Genomic DNA, 16,218 nt, shown 5'->3' on the forward strand with positions numbered 1-16,218 from the left:
GCTACTTCTCTGCAAAGTGTGGCAGAGACCGAATTTGCTTAAAAGTGTGGAAAATGTAACACTTCCAAATAGTTGAAGTTGTTGAACGTGTGATTCCTTCAGTGGTTACTCCAATTATCCTTCTATATCTTGGCTCAACATTTCTTTGAACCATTAGGAAAATACACTATGAATTACTGTTACTTTGTAATCAATGCTTATAATTCCAGAAGGAACTTCGTTAAACCCTTGTGATGAAAGAATAATAAGGACATTAATGTAATAGTTGGTGGTGAATGGTGTGAACGGATGTTACAAGAAAATTATATGGTAGACAATCGATTGGCTGATGGTACGGGACCTGAGAAGACCCAGCACGTCAGTTGAAATTTTTTTTGTGATCCTTTTATTCAACAATCATTTTCAGTACATTGGATTAAAAACACACAACATGATCAATGTGTTTTGGCCTGAGCCTTGTTCATGATCTAGTGCAGTGATGGCGAACCTTTTGGAGACCGAGTGCCCAAGCTACTACCAAAACCCACTTATATGTCACAAAGTGCCAACATGACAATTAAAGCAGTAACTGATTGATCCCTGCTGTATCACAGGTTTTAATCGTATTGGCGTCCTTAGTTCACCAATACAATAGAAAGATGATGGAGAAATTTGGATTGTGGCTTCCTACCAGGGTCCCTGAAGAGGAAGGATCAGGGGACCCAGAACAGGAGGTCCAATAACAATACATCTCTATCCACACCTTCTTGCTCCTCCTTTAGTTCTGGCAGCCAAATAGCGCTGAGCATGGCACGTCCTGGGCTGTATTGGATCACAGGAGAAAGCCTTTAGTCCTTGCTGGCAAACTCTGTGTTGGGGTGAAGGCCTGAGTGCCCACAGAAAGGGCTCAGAGTGCCTCCTCTGGCACCCGTGCGATAGGTTCGCCACCACTGATCTAGTGTATAGAAACGGAATGTAAGGGTCTGGATGAGTTGGTATTCTTAGAATCTTTCAATTAATTTGTTGAACCCACTGGGGGTGCGGGTGTTGTCGAGTTTGAAAATCCAGACATTTTTCCATCTAATGATTTGAAGTGTTCTTTTCTGGTGTGAGGCTGGGGTTTGTTTAATTGGGGCAAGTGAGAATAAGTTGTAGGGGTTATTCAAGGTCAGAACCTTCCTTTATCCACATCTGTTCACATTTGTCCAAAGATTACTTTCCTACAGTGTACTGTGTGTGCAGTTTTGATTCTTACTGAACTTAGGGCACGTGGTTTTGTTTTTCTGTAAGGCAATGCTGCCTACAAAAAGTCTTAGTGGCTCCCTGTTCATTTCAGAAAGGGAGGGATTTAGGAAAATCCATAACAAAACCTACTGTATTACTTAGTCATAAAGGGGATCCTCTGTGGAATCCAGAGATAAATCATGATGGAAATTCACTGTAAATGTGCATGCTTTTAGTCTAGATTTAAATTCAGGTATAGACAGTCCAAACCCATGTAGATGTACCATAGGCCCTCAATCGGCAGCACATTCCCGGGTTATATGTAATAAAAGTCTCTGGTTTCTTTAGCTTTGTCCCAACTATTTTCAGAGGTTTTATTTAGGATACAACACTGATAGAAGGTCCTCAGGTTGTATATTAACACACAATGACAGTTTGATAGCTGAAAAGTTCTTTTTATTAATTACAGCTTTAAGGTCTTTGAGGTTTACATAAGAAGTGTTTGAATATATTAAAAGGCACAAGATCACAGCTATTGGTGACATTAGTCAAGGCCATAATCCACTGCATCCACACTGTCCTGAAAATACAGTTTGATAAAGTTACTGAGAACCTCTGGATCTGTGAAGGTGTCTTTAACCACCGGGTCCTGCAGCATCAGACTGCGCCAGGCATTGATACGTGGTGCCTTCTCCAAATACCTAAGTGATTAGAGAAAAACAGAATTACCTTGAAACCCAAAAGCAAAACCATTTAAAATAACTAATTTGCTCTATACATGAAATGTTCTACAGCTACAACTGTACAACCATTTGTTTCTATATGTTCCATGTGCAGGCTACAGCCCCAATATCAACTATGGGTCTCCCCCTGTGTGAGGGCTCCTTCTGATTCACAGGACATCAGCATTTATTATATTCTAATGGACAGATCAGTCATATAGTTGGCAAGTTTATACAAGAATTAACTATGGAGTTATAAAACGCATGACTTCTGAGTGGAGTGTGTAGAATATCCAGTGAGACTCCGCTCAACTCAGCTTTTTTGCCTACTGCTTGTAAGATCTGTTAGAGAGAAACCTGTGATAAGCAGAAGGCAGGGAAAAAGACGGAAACTACATCACACAGGGTACTTGGACCCGTCATTTTTATATTTTTCCCTTTACTTACTCTAGAACATCAAAAATATTGAACCGTTCAATCCAGGGCCAGATCATGTAGTCAATCATGGACAAAGATTCTCCACCAAAATATGGAGTGTTCTTCTTGGTCAGTAGCTGCAAATTAAGTGAAGAGTAGTTAAGTTTTGTTAGTAATAGGAGTGTATGACTTGTGCACTGACTTCCCCTCCAGTGGAGAAGAAAGGGATATGGTGCTATGAACCAACCAATAGGAGTCCCTATGTATTATGTGCTCTATATGCCCATCTGTATGGATTCCTGTATATGGTGCAATGTGCAGGAGATCAAAAGATAATGCATACAGTATAATTATCTGAAGGCTACAATTTCTCTATTAGGCGAGCGCCTCTCACCTGATACACAGATTAGCACTGATGATGCCCCAAGATAGATGATTTCCTGGTTTTGGTTTTCTTTCTCATGGGGTTACATTATAGTCATGTTGTAAGATGTATTAAATGATCCGCTACTGAATTATAAGTTACTTTGCAACAGATGGCTCTAAAGGCCCAGATTTTACTAAAGCCAATTTGCATGATGTTAAAATAGTGCAAGTAATAGTGGACACTTAGGCCCCATTCAGGCTAATGTTTGGGCAGTAATGGGCGCTGGGAGCAATACGGTGGTGCTGCGCCACTCCATACACAGGGAAAAGATAGAACATGTTCTATCTTTCCCCGTGTGCATGGCCGGGCGCCGTGCATCTCTATGGAGAGGAGAGGGGTCACCCAGCCCGCCCAGCTATGCCCCACCTACGGCCAGGAAGTCACATGTTTGTGTGAATGTAGCCTTACTGGTGAATTTATACCAGGATAGAGAATATTATAACACATCACCAGGAACTTTTTAACTTGCATCTTATAAGATAAATGTATCTTACCTCTTCAAGTTTTTTAAACTTCTCAAAAAACTGTGCCTTTAATTCAGTTGTATCTTGATTATCTTTTTTGGCAAACATAATCTTATACATTGCGGTGGTGACCTGAAAACACAACAGAGAAATCTTTTGTTAAGTTTGTCAAGTTAGTCTGTTTATACCTCAGCCAAGACAAGGGGGCATCCTCTATGCCTAGAGGCATACCATCGCCATACACAGGAGACATGCTCTACAACTAGAGGAGAGGAGGTTCTACCATCACCATAGGGGACATCCTCTACACCTAGAGGAGAGGTGGCACTACCATCACCATAGACAGGGGGCGTCCTCTACACCTAGAGGAGAGGCGGATCTACCATCACCATAGACAGGGGGCATCCTCTACACCTAGAGGAGAGGAGGTTCTAACATCACCATAGACAGGGGGGATCCTCTACACCTAGAGGAGAGGAGGTTCTACCATCACCATAGACAGGGGGCATCCTCTACACCTAGAGGAGAGGAGGTTCTACCATCACCATAGACAGGGGGCATCCTCTACACCTAGAGGAGAGGAGGTTCTACCATCACCATAGACAGGGGGCATCCTCTACACCTAGAGGAGAGGCGGTTCTACCATCACCATAGACAGGGGGCATCCTCTACACCTAGAGGAGAGGAGGTTCTACCATCACCATAGACAGGGGGCATCCTCTACACCTAGAGGAGAGGAGGTTCTACCATCACCATAGACAGGTGACATCCTCTACACCTAGAGGAGAGGAGGTTCTACCATCACCATAGACAGGGGGCATCCTCTACACCTAGAGGAGAGGTGGTTCTACCATCACCATAGACAGGTGACATCCTCTACACCTAGAGGAGAGGAGGTTCTACCATCACCATAGACAGGAGCATCCTCTACACCTAGAGGAGAGGTGGTTCTACCATCACCATAGACAGGGGGCATCCTCTACGCCTAGAGGAGAGGAGGTTCTACCATCACCATAGACAGGGGGCGTCCTCTACAGCAACCAAGTACTTGAGATACCAAACACCAGAACTACAATCTCTCTTTTTCGGTACCCCTACCCTGACCCCTGCTGGTTTTAAAAACATTCCTGAAAACCCCCTTTTAAACGTTTAGTTACAAACCATATGTTGTTCATGTTTCCTGGACAAAACACTACTCAGAATTCCTCTTTGTGCAGAACTATTGCCCTACACTAAAAAGATGATCACAGTATTGGACAGTAGTCCATCCAGAAAAACATTCCACCTACCTGAGAGAAATGTTCCAGAAGAATCTTCTCTTGTGCTTTCTTATAGGGGTCTGCGGGGGTCAGCTTTTTCCCAGGATAGGCTTCATCCAGGTAATCACAAACAATTGGAGATTCATAGATAATTTTACCATCAGAGGTTTCCAGAGATGGGACCACTCCAAAAGGACTTTTCTCAAAAAACCACTCCGGCTTACTCTTTAGGTTAATGTTGATGACTTCATGTCTGGACAGAGAGAGAACCGGTTAATGAAAGAGAAATCTGGTTTCTAAATCCACGTTATATTCTCCTGTATTGTGTCCACAGCATAATACAAATCCATAAGATGCATATTTATTTCCTGGGCCTCAATGCAAAGTGTCCTATTGGACAACCAACTATTCTAGTGACCCAGATTAGGGGTCATTACAGATTCTTGCGTTGGGCCTTACGCGATACTGGGCCAGTCCTACAGGGCTTCCTGCATAAAATATATGCCTGTTCTGAGCTTATGTAACATAAGTGCCATCTATTGGCCAGAATGGGCCATGCTGCAATTTTTTTTTTATTACTATTATTGTTCAAACCCAGTGGTTACTGTTCATGTCCCCTGGCAGTGAGCAGGCTGTCCTATTGGCTGGCAGCCTAATACATTCCAGAGGCAGACTCCAATTAGTCTTTGGTCTGATACAGACATTGCGGATGATTAGCTGTGATAAAACATAGCCAAGATAGGTACAGAGAAGAACCCAGCCTGCAGTGATAGTGCTCTCACTGTAAACTGTCATTGCAGGGCTAAAGAAGAGATTTCCAGCCCCAGCATGAAAAGTGAAACTCTGCACCCTGTAGCCAGCTTTGCTATCAGCCTTGCCTGCCACCAGAGACTTATATTCAGTCTGCTGTTACTGGTGTTTGCTTTTCAGCAATAAACAGGCCGAGCTGAAACTTATGTGTCCCTGGATGGACATTCACCATCATTAGCAGAAGATGCCCCCCGGAACCTTACCAATGTGCTGTCCCCCTTCTTTCTTTGTCCCTGTCAGCCCTGACAGGTTTGGAGAAAGCCGTATACCTGGAGAGAGCTTCTGTGACCTCCAGCTAGACCCATACCCATCCAGCCACTGACCTCCTGGACTACTCTCATAGCCCCATACTCTGTTAAGCCCTGGTGGGCACCTCACCACAGATGGGGGCAGAGGACATTCTGTGGCTACTCAGACAGCAGGACAGAATCCTAGAACCACATAGACACTTTATTTCTGCTGTAGATTAATTTGGGTTATTTTTTTAAAATATGTCTACCCCTCCAAAAGTTATGACCCTTGGGAGGTTATATGCATTACCTCATGGCACCCTTGGCTTCTATAAACTAATTTTGTCATTTTCTTCTCCAGAAATATTCTAAAATATGGAACCTACTTGATTCCTTTGGCAGCCAAGACAAGTCTTGCTCTTTGAGCATAAGGGCAGAATCTCATGCTATAAACCCGGATCAGACCTTCTGGTACCGGTCCTGGGGCTGGGCAGCCTACAAGAAACAAATGAATATAATAAATAGTAATGATAATAATAATAAATCTTTATTTGTATAGCACCATCATATTCCACAACGATGTACAGATCATAGGGGACTATTGCAATATTATAAGGCGGCGTCCCTTCATAACACAACACTACCGCACAGGGCGCAGTCCTTGGCCTGGACGCACATTCTCTGGAAACGCATGTGCGTTCAGGCCGAGGACCGCACCCCCTGTGTGTTATGAACGGAGGCCTAGCGGTACGTGTGAAGCGGCCTAAGACATTACAGAGTAGTAACATGTCTTAGATGAAACAATAGCTCCCTAATCGCAAGAGCTTACAATCTAATATACATTACAGTGTGAAAGATAACTCTAAGGAAGAGGGTGCAGATCATATTTTGTAATTGGAAAGGACAGTAAAAAAATGTAAGTAAAACAAATGCTCCAACCGTGCACCATCGTAGCCTCTCCACGTACATACACAATTCTCTATAGGGACACGATCATAAGATGGTGACATGTAATAGCTTTCATTGTGGTTTTTACCAGAGACTTTCAAAAGTTTAAAGCACACCCACTTCTACAACAACAAAGGGTTAAGTCTTCCCTAGCCTAATCCTGACCCACCCAAGGCTTAAAGAAAAAACTGAGGTCCTTTGGTTATGTTGTAGGGCCTGGTAGGGCTTGGCTTCAAAAACTGCATTTGAAAAACTTAATGTGTGGACACACCTTCAGGGCGCATTCACACAATGCGTTTTTGACGCATTCCAAAGGCTTCATCACATGCCTTGATCACATGCTAAAGTTACATTGCGTTTCAACTGCATCTGCTAAAATACAATGTAACCTCAGCATGTGATCAAGGCAGATGCCAGCGGAATGCGTCAAAAATGCATCAAAAAACGTGGCGCAACGCATTGTGTAAAAGCGCCCTCATGGTGTAGTCACGCGGCTTTGCACATTTGCCAGGTGTTTGGTTGGTTTGAATGCTGTATTAACATTTTTCACAGCGCCTTCCACAAAATGAAGAAAAACGGATTCAAACCAGCCAAATGCAAACATGGTGAACATGCACCAACGCATGCGTTTTCGGTGCGTTTAATAACGCACCAAGAACGTACCGTGTGACAGTACCCACATTTTATAAACACGGTTCAAGCTCGGCAACCGCTGTGGATAGGAACTACTCGTATCCACACGTTCAGTTTTTGATGCCCAAACCAGGAATGGAGTTAAAATAGAGGAGGAGCAGCGCTTCTTAATGACAAGTCCTCACTCCTCACCCATTATGATCCACACCTGCTTTTGGCTTCAAAAACTGCATCTGAAAAACTGACTGTGTGGCTGCGACCTCAACATTTGCAGAAATATATTTGTCCTAACGCATCCGAATTTGGGAGTAGTTCCTATCCACAGCGGTTGCTGAGCATGAACCGTGTCTATAAAACACAATTCAAGCACCCTGTGTGAACATGGCCTTAGATGTCTTCCAATATGCGTTGCTTGTGACAGTAGGCCGTGAACACAAGTCAACAATTCTGTGTATTCGCAAATAGCTGCACCAAACCAGAGAACCGGCTCTGCTACATGTGTAGGAACAGTGATTCAATGTTATAAAAGTGTCTAAGATATGGAACCAATACAAATACAAACAAACAGTATGTAATCCATCTCACCTGCCTCGCAAACAACGTGGCGACTGTATATATGATTATTTCTGTGTATATTGGCATGGTTTTATTTATTATATATTTGCAGTCTGACACTTACCCTTGGCCAAGCTTCTCTGTGATCCGCTCATGGCTGCAGAGTGTCAGTCCCTGGAGATTCCTGTATAACAGGTAGAATATGTGGATGAGCTCTGTGTATACTGTATGTGTGTCCTGTGTATAAGAGCCGCTCGCCCTGCAGTCTATATCTGTGTCTGGAGCAGATCCCGCCCCTTCCCTCTCAGCCAATGAACAGTAGGTACATAAGCGTTTCATGTATGTTATACAATCCTATAGGCAATGACGCTGCAAAAACCTTTTTAGAAATGTAACACAATGTAAATATTCACTGTATACATTTCATTGGTTTTCAGTTAGGAGATAAGGGACCAGAGCCCAATTGTCTGCATTTCTATAGGGGGCTGGGGAGCGCCATGGAGATCCAGCAGCTAACGCTTAGTAATTGTGGCTTATTATCATTGATAATTGCTGATATATTCGCCTACGTGTTGCACTGTGGTACTTACATACATCTGATAGAGCCCGTGCACAGATAAGTTGTCATAGATCAGGCTAATTTTACAGAGCTGCATAGGGATTGTTTGAAATGGGCTAAAAAAAAAGGAGCAAAAAAGGCTTGTTTTTTGGGTTGTTTTAATGGCAGGCGTCACTGTACAACAACCTGGCAAAAGACAGGAGGCTCCACTTTATATAGAAATAAAATGGAGCACAACATTTAATATACAATATAAAATATATAACATTAAATAAACATGAGGTAAAGTGGCCAACTCCTTTAAGACTAAGGGTGATGCCACATGGTTCCAACCGGAATGCAAATCTGCCGCAATTCACTAAGATGGTGCGCTCGATATCCTGTATGTGTTGATTCCCCCCTGAGGGCGCGTTCACACGTTCCGCTAGAGCACAGTGGGCGGGGCTCGGGCCGATCGCATATGCGTTTCCCGGGAAACGCATGCAATTAATAACCCGGTCACATGCGTTTCTCTGGAAACGCATATGCGATCGCCCCAAACTCCGTTCCCTGTGCACTAGCGTCACGTTATGAACGCGGCACTAGCGGAACGTGTGAACGCGCCCTCAGGTCCGCCGGAGTTCACCTTCTTACTATATGTCCTATCTTTCCCCAGAATACGGCGCCATGCGCCATACATCACCATGGAGAGGGGCAACAGGCTGAGCCAACTCCTCCTCTCCTGGGTGCCGACGTGGGTGCTGCTACGGTACACCGGGCACACATTGTGTGAATGTAGCCTTAATGTAAGTTTTTTGCTGCCAATTTTAGACTCAATTGTGGGAAGGTTCCCAAAAGACATTTTTTTTCCAGAAAAAACAGCTGGATATACATTTTGCACTCTGTAGGATTCATACAGTACGTCCTCTCTGTTTTCTTTCTACTGTACAGTGACTCAGCATTATCACTGTATATACACATCCCCACTACTCACAGGTTTCTGGTCCCCTCCCAGAACTGGCAGTCACAGTGACTAGCAACCTACAGTACAGGATATCACAGATTTTCATTAATAATGGTAGTAATAGTAATAATAGGAAGCTAGAATATAATTTCTGTACAGGCGGTCCCCTACTTAAGGACACCTGACTTAGAGACAACCCATAGTTACAGATAGACCCCTCTGCCCACTGTGACCTCTCTGGATGTTACTATAGTCCCAGGCTGCAATGATCAGCTGTAAGATCAAAAAATTTTGAAACTCCAATTGTCACTGGGGCCAAAAAACTTTTTTGTCTGGATCTACAATGATAAAATATACAGTTTCGACTTGCATACAAATTCAACTTAAGAACAAACCTATGGAACCTATCTTGTATGTAACCCGGGGAATGCCTTTATTACGCATTTTCCAGATGGCTGTGAACCAAATTTAGCCCATTACAGTGATCTCTGGTTATCAGAAATTGGCTTAATAAACCACCACTGGTATGTTGTAGGAATCTGAGAAGCTTTTAGATGATGTCTCTTTCGTGCGCTGGTGGCATCATCCAGAAAATCAACTTTGAAGTGAGATGTAAATCGGTTTTATGAAGTCAAGAAGGCGGAGAGTTTAACACTGAAGTCAGGCTTTGCCAACCTTAAAACGCCCACTGTGCTCTAATTATGGTCCTGCTTCCAGGGACATCATTGATCAGATCTCTTGAAGTGTGACGCATGATGTCAATCACATAGGTGAAGGTGCTCTGAGGCAGGGAGAGCTTGACTTGTGTTCTACGCCTCTGTGACTTTATATAACCAATTAACATCTCACTTTAAAGTAGATTTTCTGGATGATGCCACCAAGCTGGGCCATGAAAGAAACATGAACTATAAGATGTTCATCTGCTTGACAACATACTGGTAGTGGTTTATTATTTATTTCTCATGACAGGTTCCATATAAACTATATAGGCATCTGAGGCTGCCAATACAATTTACAGGAGCAATTTACACCCTACTGTACAACTTTGAGCAGTGTGCAGTGAATTACTGGATCCAGGGCCGGATCAAGGTTGGTGGGGGCTCCTGGGCGCAAAATCTGGTGGGGGCCCCCACATATGTTCCACAGGTACACATACTCCTTCTCACTATCCCCCTAGTAACACAGCTACATACAGCCGCCTCGCCCCCAGTAACCCAGCTACGTACAGCCGCCTCGCCCCCAGTAACCCAGCTACGTACAGCCGCCTCGCCCCCAGTAACCCAGCTACGTACAGCCCCCTCGCCCCCAGTAACACAGCTACATACAGCCCCCTCGCCCCCAGTAACACAGCTACATACAGCCGCCTCGCCCCCAGTAACACAGCTACATACAGCCGCCTCGCCCCCAGTAACACAGCTACATACAGCCGCCTCGCCCCCAGTAACACAGCTACATAAAGCCGCCTCGCCCCCAGTAACACAGCTACATACAGCCGCCTCGCCCCCAGTAACACAGCTACATACAGCCGCCTCGCCCCCAGTAACACAGCTACATACAGCCGCCTCACCCCCAGTAACACAGCTACATACAGCCGCCTCACCCCCAGTAACACGGATACATACAGCCACCCCCCCCCCCAGTAACACAGCTACATACAGCCGCCTCGCTCCCAGTAACACAGCTACATACAGCCGCCTCGCTCCCAGTAACACAGCTACATACAGCCGCCTCGCTCCCAGTAACACAGCTACATACAGCCGCCTCGCTCCCAGTAACACAGCTACATACAGCCGCCTCGCCCCCAGTAACCCAGCTACGTACAGCCGCCTCGCCCCCAGTAACACAGCTACGTAAAGCCCCCTCGCCCCCAGTAACACAGCTACGTACAGCCCCCTCGCCCCCAGTAACACAGCTACATACAGCCGCCTCGCCCCCAGTAACACAGCTACATACAGCCGCCTCGCCCCCAGTAACACAGCTACATAAAGCCGCCTCGCCCCCAGTAACACAGCTACATACAGCCGCCTCACCCCCAGTAACACGGATACATACAGCCACCCCCCCCCCCAGTAACACAGCTACATACAGCCGCCTCGCTCCCAGTAACACAGCTACATACAGCCGCCTCGCTCCCAGTAACACAGCTACATACAGCCGCCTCGCTCCCAGTAACACAGCTACATACAGCCGCCTCGCTCCCAGTAACACAGCTACATACAGCCGCCTCGCCCCCAGTAACCCAGCTACGTACAGCCGCCTCGCCCCCAGTAACACAGCTACGTAAAGCCCCCTCGCCCCCAGTAACACAGCTACGTACAGCCCCCTCGCCCCCAGTAACACAGCTACATACAGCCGCCTCGCCCCCAGTAACACAGCTACATACAGCCGCCTCGCCCCCAGTAACACAGCTACATAAAGCCGCCTCGCCCCCAGTAACACAGCTACATACAGCCGCCTCGCCCCCAGTAACACAGCTACATACAGCCGCCTCGCCCCCAGTAACACAGCTACATACAGCCGCCTCGCCCCCAGTAACACAGCTACATACAGCCACCTCACCCCCAGTAACACGGATACATACAGCCGCCCCCCCCTCAGTAACACAGCTACATACAGCCGCCCCCCCCCCAGTAACACAGCTACATACAGCCGCCTCGCTCCCAGTAACACAGCTACATACAGCCGCCTCGCTCCCAGTAACACAGCTACATACAGCCGCCTCGCTCCCAGTAACACAGCTACATACAGCCGCCTCGCTCCCAGTAACACAGCTACATACAGCCGCCTCGCTCCCAGTAACACAGCTACATACAGCCACCTCGTCCCCAGTAATACATCTATATATTTATCTCAACCCCTACCAGCCATGCAATCCCTTGTAACACACATGTCTTATTTCAGTTCAGCTCCCCTGACATTACTTCAATCATCCTTCTTTCTTGTCAGGCCCCTCACCTCCATACAAATGTATACAGACACCGCCGGCCCCCTCACCTCCATACACATGTATACAGACACTGCCAGGCCCCCTCACCTCCATACACATTTATACAGATGCAACACCCCTGCTGATGCAAGGCAGAGGGGTTGTTGCGAATATATCCCAATATGCAGCTCGCAACCTGTGTGGAGTCTGATCAACCCCACAGCAGGTCACAACACAACACGGGGAACACTGCAGCGGTAGATCCTGCCTGGTAAGGCAGGAGTTAATTGTTTAATGTGATGTCATTCCATCAGCCAATCACACCTGTTCTAATGTTGTATTTTAAGCTGGGATGTAATTGGAGGAGTGTTGAGGGGTGAATGGTGAACTGTTTGTCTGTCTGTACCTTTTCTTCATTTTCTCCTCCTGCTGGCCAGCAAACCTTTGTCTCTGTCCACTATTGTTTCACCAAACAAACCAGTTCAGCAGTCACCACTCAGCATTACCTGATCTTACCTGTGTGTGCAAAACCTGAGCAGATGGTGAGCTGGGGTTATATAGCTGCACCTGATTACTGCCAGGTGATGCTGAGCTGAAGCCATGTGGTTTATGTTTGTATTTCTTACTTTGGTTACTTTGTGTATATTGTAAACTCCCCTTTATTTTTATATTGTGTATTATATTGTATTGTGGTGTTATACATATTAAGTAAGAAATATATATTTGTGTGATGTTTGTTGTTAAAGGTGCAACCCAGGGGTGTATCCCTTTAAAACTCAAGGGAAATAGTTGGGTATTTAATGACACCTGTGTGTACATGGATTTTCTCTAGGTCAGAGTTTCTGATCTGACCACAGGGGAGCTGCTTGTTCCAAGGTAGCTGCAATCTGTCCCCTGAATTATCTGCATTTTTGTTCTGTACATTTTATTTTTGTGCAAATAAATGCAAGCCTTTTCTTTGGGCCTGAAGCCTGAGTAAAGATTTATTTTTTTTAACAGCCAGAAGACCCCACATCTCAACATATGTGACAGTGTAACTTCTGCTGTGACCACAAGGTCTCAAGTTAAAAAGGTGTCTGATGCAGAATCTCTGGGTGACATATTTCCATTGCACGATGATGTTTTCCATGGTAGTGGCAAAGGTCACCTTTGGCCGGCGCCACACAGGGCGCTTTTGTCTGCGTTTGCAAACGCAAACAAAGTCGCGCCCACCGGGGCGGGCCTCGGCCCGATCGCATCGGCGTTTCTATGGAAACGCCTGCGATCGGGAACGATCTATGGAAACGCCCGGTGGGCGCGACTTTGTCTGCGTTTGCAAACGCAGACAAAAGCGCCCTGTGTGGCGCCGGCCAAAGGTGACCTTTGCCACTACCATGGAAAACATCATCGTGCAATGGAAATATGTCACCCAGAGATTCTGCATCAGACACCTTTTTAACTTGAGACCTTGTGGTCACAGCAGAAGTTACACTGTCACATATGTTGAGATGTGGGGTCTTCTGGCTGTTAAAAAAAATAAATCTTTACTCAGGCTTCAGGCCCAAAGAAAAGGCTTGCATTTATTTGCACAAAAATAAAATGTACAGAACAAAAATGCAGATAATTCAGGGGACAGATTGCAGCTACCTTGGAACAAGCAGCTCCCCTGTGGTCAGATCAGAAACTCTGACCTAGAGACAATCCATGTACACACAGGTGTCATTAAATACCCAACTATTTCCCTTGAGTTTTAAAGGGATACACCCCTGGGTTGCACCTTTAACAACAATCATCACACAAATATATATTTCTTACTTAATATATATAACACCACAATACAATATAATACACAATATAAAAATAAAGGGGAGTTTACAATATACACAAAGTAACCAAAGTAAGAAATACAAACATAAACCACATGGCTTCAGCTCAGCATCACCTGGCAGTAATCAGGTGCAGCTATATAACCCCAGCTCACCCAATGCTCAGGTTTTGCACATACAGGTAAGATCAGGTAATGCTGAGTGGTGACTGCTGAACTGGTTTGTCTGGTGAAACAATAGTGGACAGAGACAAAGGTTTGCTGGCCAGCAGGAGGAGAAAATGAAGAAAAGGTACAAACACACAGACAGACAAACAGTTCACCATTCACCCCTCAACCAGGAGTAACCACCACCTGACCAGTGGGAGTAATAAAACCGCTGGTCAGGAAAGTTCCAGAGGTTAGTCTGACAGGAGTCAGTCAGAGGAGAGAGACTGAGAAGAGTCATACCAAGCACCGTGACACTAGCATGCCTAGGCCGCAACCGCTAGCCACTCCGGTATCCCGGGCCCCGGCTGTCTCCAGGCCCCAAGAGAAAGAGGCTAGGCCCCGGTGGGGGATGTTGCACAGACACTGCCAGGCCCCCTCACCTCCATACACTTGTATAGACACTGTAGGGACCCCTCACCTCCATACACTTGTATAGACACTGTAGGGCCCCCTCACCTCCATACACTGGTATAGACAGTGCAGGGACCCCTCACCTCCATACACCTGTATACAGACACTGCAGGGACCCCTCACCTCCATACACCTGTATACAGACACTGCAGGGCCCCCTCACCTCCATACACATGTATACAGACACTGCAGGGCCCCCTCACCTCCATACACATGTATACAGACACTGCAGGGCCCCCTCACCTCCATACACATGTATACAGACACTGCAGGGCCCCCTCACCTCCATACACATGTATACAGACATTGCAGGGCCCCCTCACCTCCATACACTTGTATAGACACTGCAGGGCCCCCTCACCTCCATACACTTGTATAGACACTGCAGGGCCCCCTCACCTCCATACACTTGTATAGACACTGCAGGGCCCCCTCACCTCCATACACATGTATACAGACACTGCAGGGCCCCTCACCTCCATACACTTGTATAGACAGTGTAGGGCCCCCTCACCTCCATACACTTGTATACAGACACTGCAGGGCCCCCTCACCTCCATACACTTGTATAGACAGTGTAGGGCCCCCTCACCTCCATACACTTGTATAGACAGTGTAGGGCCCCCTCACCTCCATACACTTGTATACAGACACTGCAGGGACCCCTCACCTCCATACACTTGTATAGACAGTGTAGGGCCCCCTCACCTCCATACACTTGTATACAGACACTGCAGGGCCCCCTCACCTCCATACACTTGTATAGACACTGCAGGGCCCCCTCACCTCCATACACATGTATACAGACACTGCAGGGCCCCTCACCTCCATACACTTGTATAGACAGTGTAGGGCCCCCTCACCTCCATACACTTGTATAGACAGTGTAGGGCCCCCTCACCTCCATACACTTGTATAGACACTGCAGGGCCCCTCACCTCCATACACTTGTATAGACAGTGTAGGGCCCCCTCACCTCCATACACTTGTATACAGACACTGCAGGGCCCCCTCACCTCCATACACTTGTATAGACAGTGTAGGGCCCCCTCACCTCCATACACTTGTATAGACAGTGTAGGGCCCCCTCACCTCCATACACTTGTATACAGACACTGCAGGGACCCCTCACCTCCATACACTTGTATAGACAGTGTAGGGCCCCCTCACCTCCATACACTTGTATACAGACACTGCAGGGACCCCTCACCTCCATACACTTGTATAGACAGTGCAGGGCCCCCTCACCTCCATACACTTGTATAGACACTGCAGGGCCCCCTCACCTCCATACACTTGTATAGACAGTGTAGGGCCCCCTCACCTCCATACACTTGTATAGACAGTGTAGGGCCCCCTCACCTCCATACACTTGTATACAGACACTGCAGGGACCCCTCACCTCCATACACTTGTATAGACAGTGTAGGGCCCCCTCACCTCCATACACTTGTATACAGACACTGCAGGGACCCCTCACCTCCATACACTTGTATACAGACACCGTCACTTCTCCCCCATCCATCTGTAGTCAGAAGTTACAGCTTCTTTGCTTCCTCCATTGAGAAGAGACTGTCTCCGCCCCTTCCCGTGACATCACACCCTCCAGAAGCCAGTGCAATGTAGAAGTATCTGGCTGCATTCTGGAGATGTCTGCGCTGCCCTGTCCCTGTAAGTTGACTGTCAGTAGCTGGGAG

General features: G+C 46.5%; 1 protein-coding gene across 5 annotated transcripts; it reads right to left on the reverse strand.

Annotated features, from left to right (window-relative positions):
- Positions 1–1,637: 1,637 nt before the first annotated feature.
- Positions 1,638–16,153, reverse strand: LOC140106623 (glutathione S-transferase omega-1-like). Of its 5 annotated transcripts, none has more exons than XM_072131152.1 (7): positions 16,002–16,153; positions 7,793–7,852; positions 5,919–6,027; positions 4,523–4,745; positions 3,264–3,365; positions 2,373–2,479; positions 1,638–1,904 (listed from the first exon to the last, which is right to left on the reverse strand). In XM_072131152.1, the coding sequence occupies exons 2-7, from the start codon at positions 7,821–7,823 to the stop codon at positions 1,748–1,750; spliced, it is 729 nt and encodes a 242-aa protein (XP_071987253.1). In that variant the 5' UTR covers positions 7,824–7,852; positions 16,002–16,153; the 3' UTR covers positions 1,638–1,747. The 5 variants fall into 5 exon arrangements, with proteins under 5 accessions (XP_071987253.1, XP_071987254.1, XP_071987255.1 ...); XM_072131153.1 differs by having other exon boundaries at positions 16,047–16,140; XM_072131154.1 differs by lacking the exon at positions 16,002–16,153 and adding an exon at positions 15,036–15,061.
- Positions 16,154–16,218: the final 65 nt, after the last annotated feature.

The sequence above is a fragment of the Engystomops pustulosus genome, chromosome 11, assembly GCF_040894005.1.
Source record: "Engystomops pustulosus chromosome 11, aEngPut4.maternal, whole genome shotgun sequence".
NCBI lineage: Eukaryota > Metazoa > Chordata > Amphibia > Anura > Leptodactylidae > Engystomops > Engystomops pustulosus.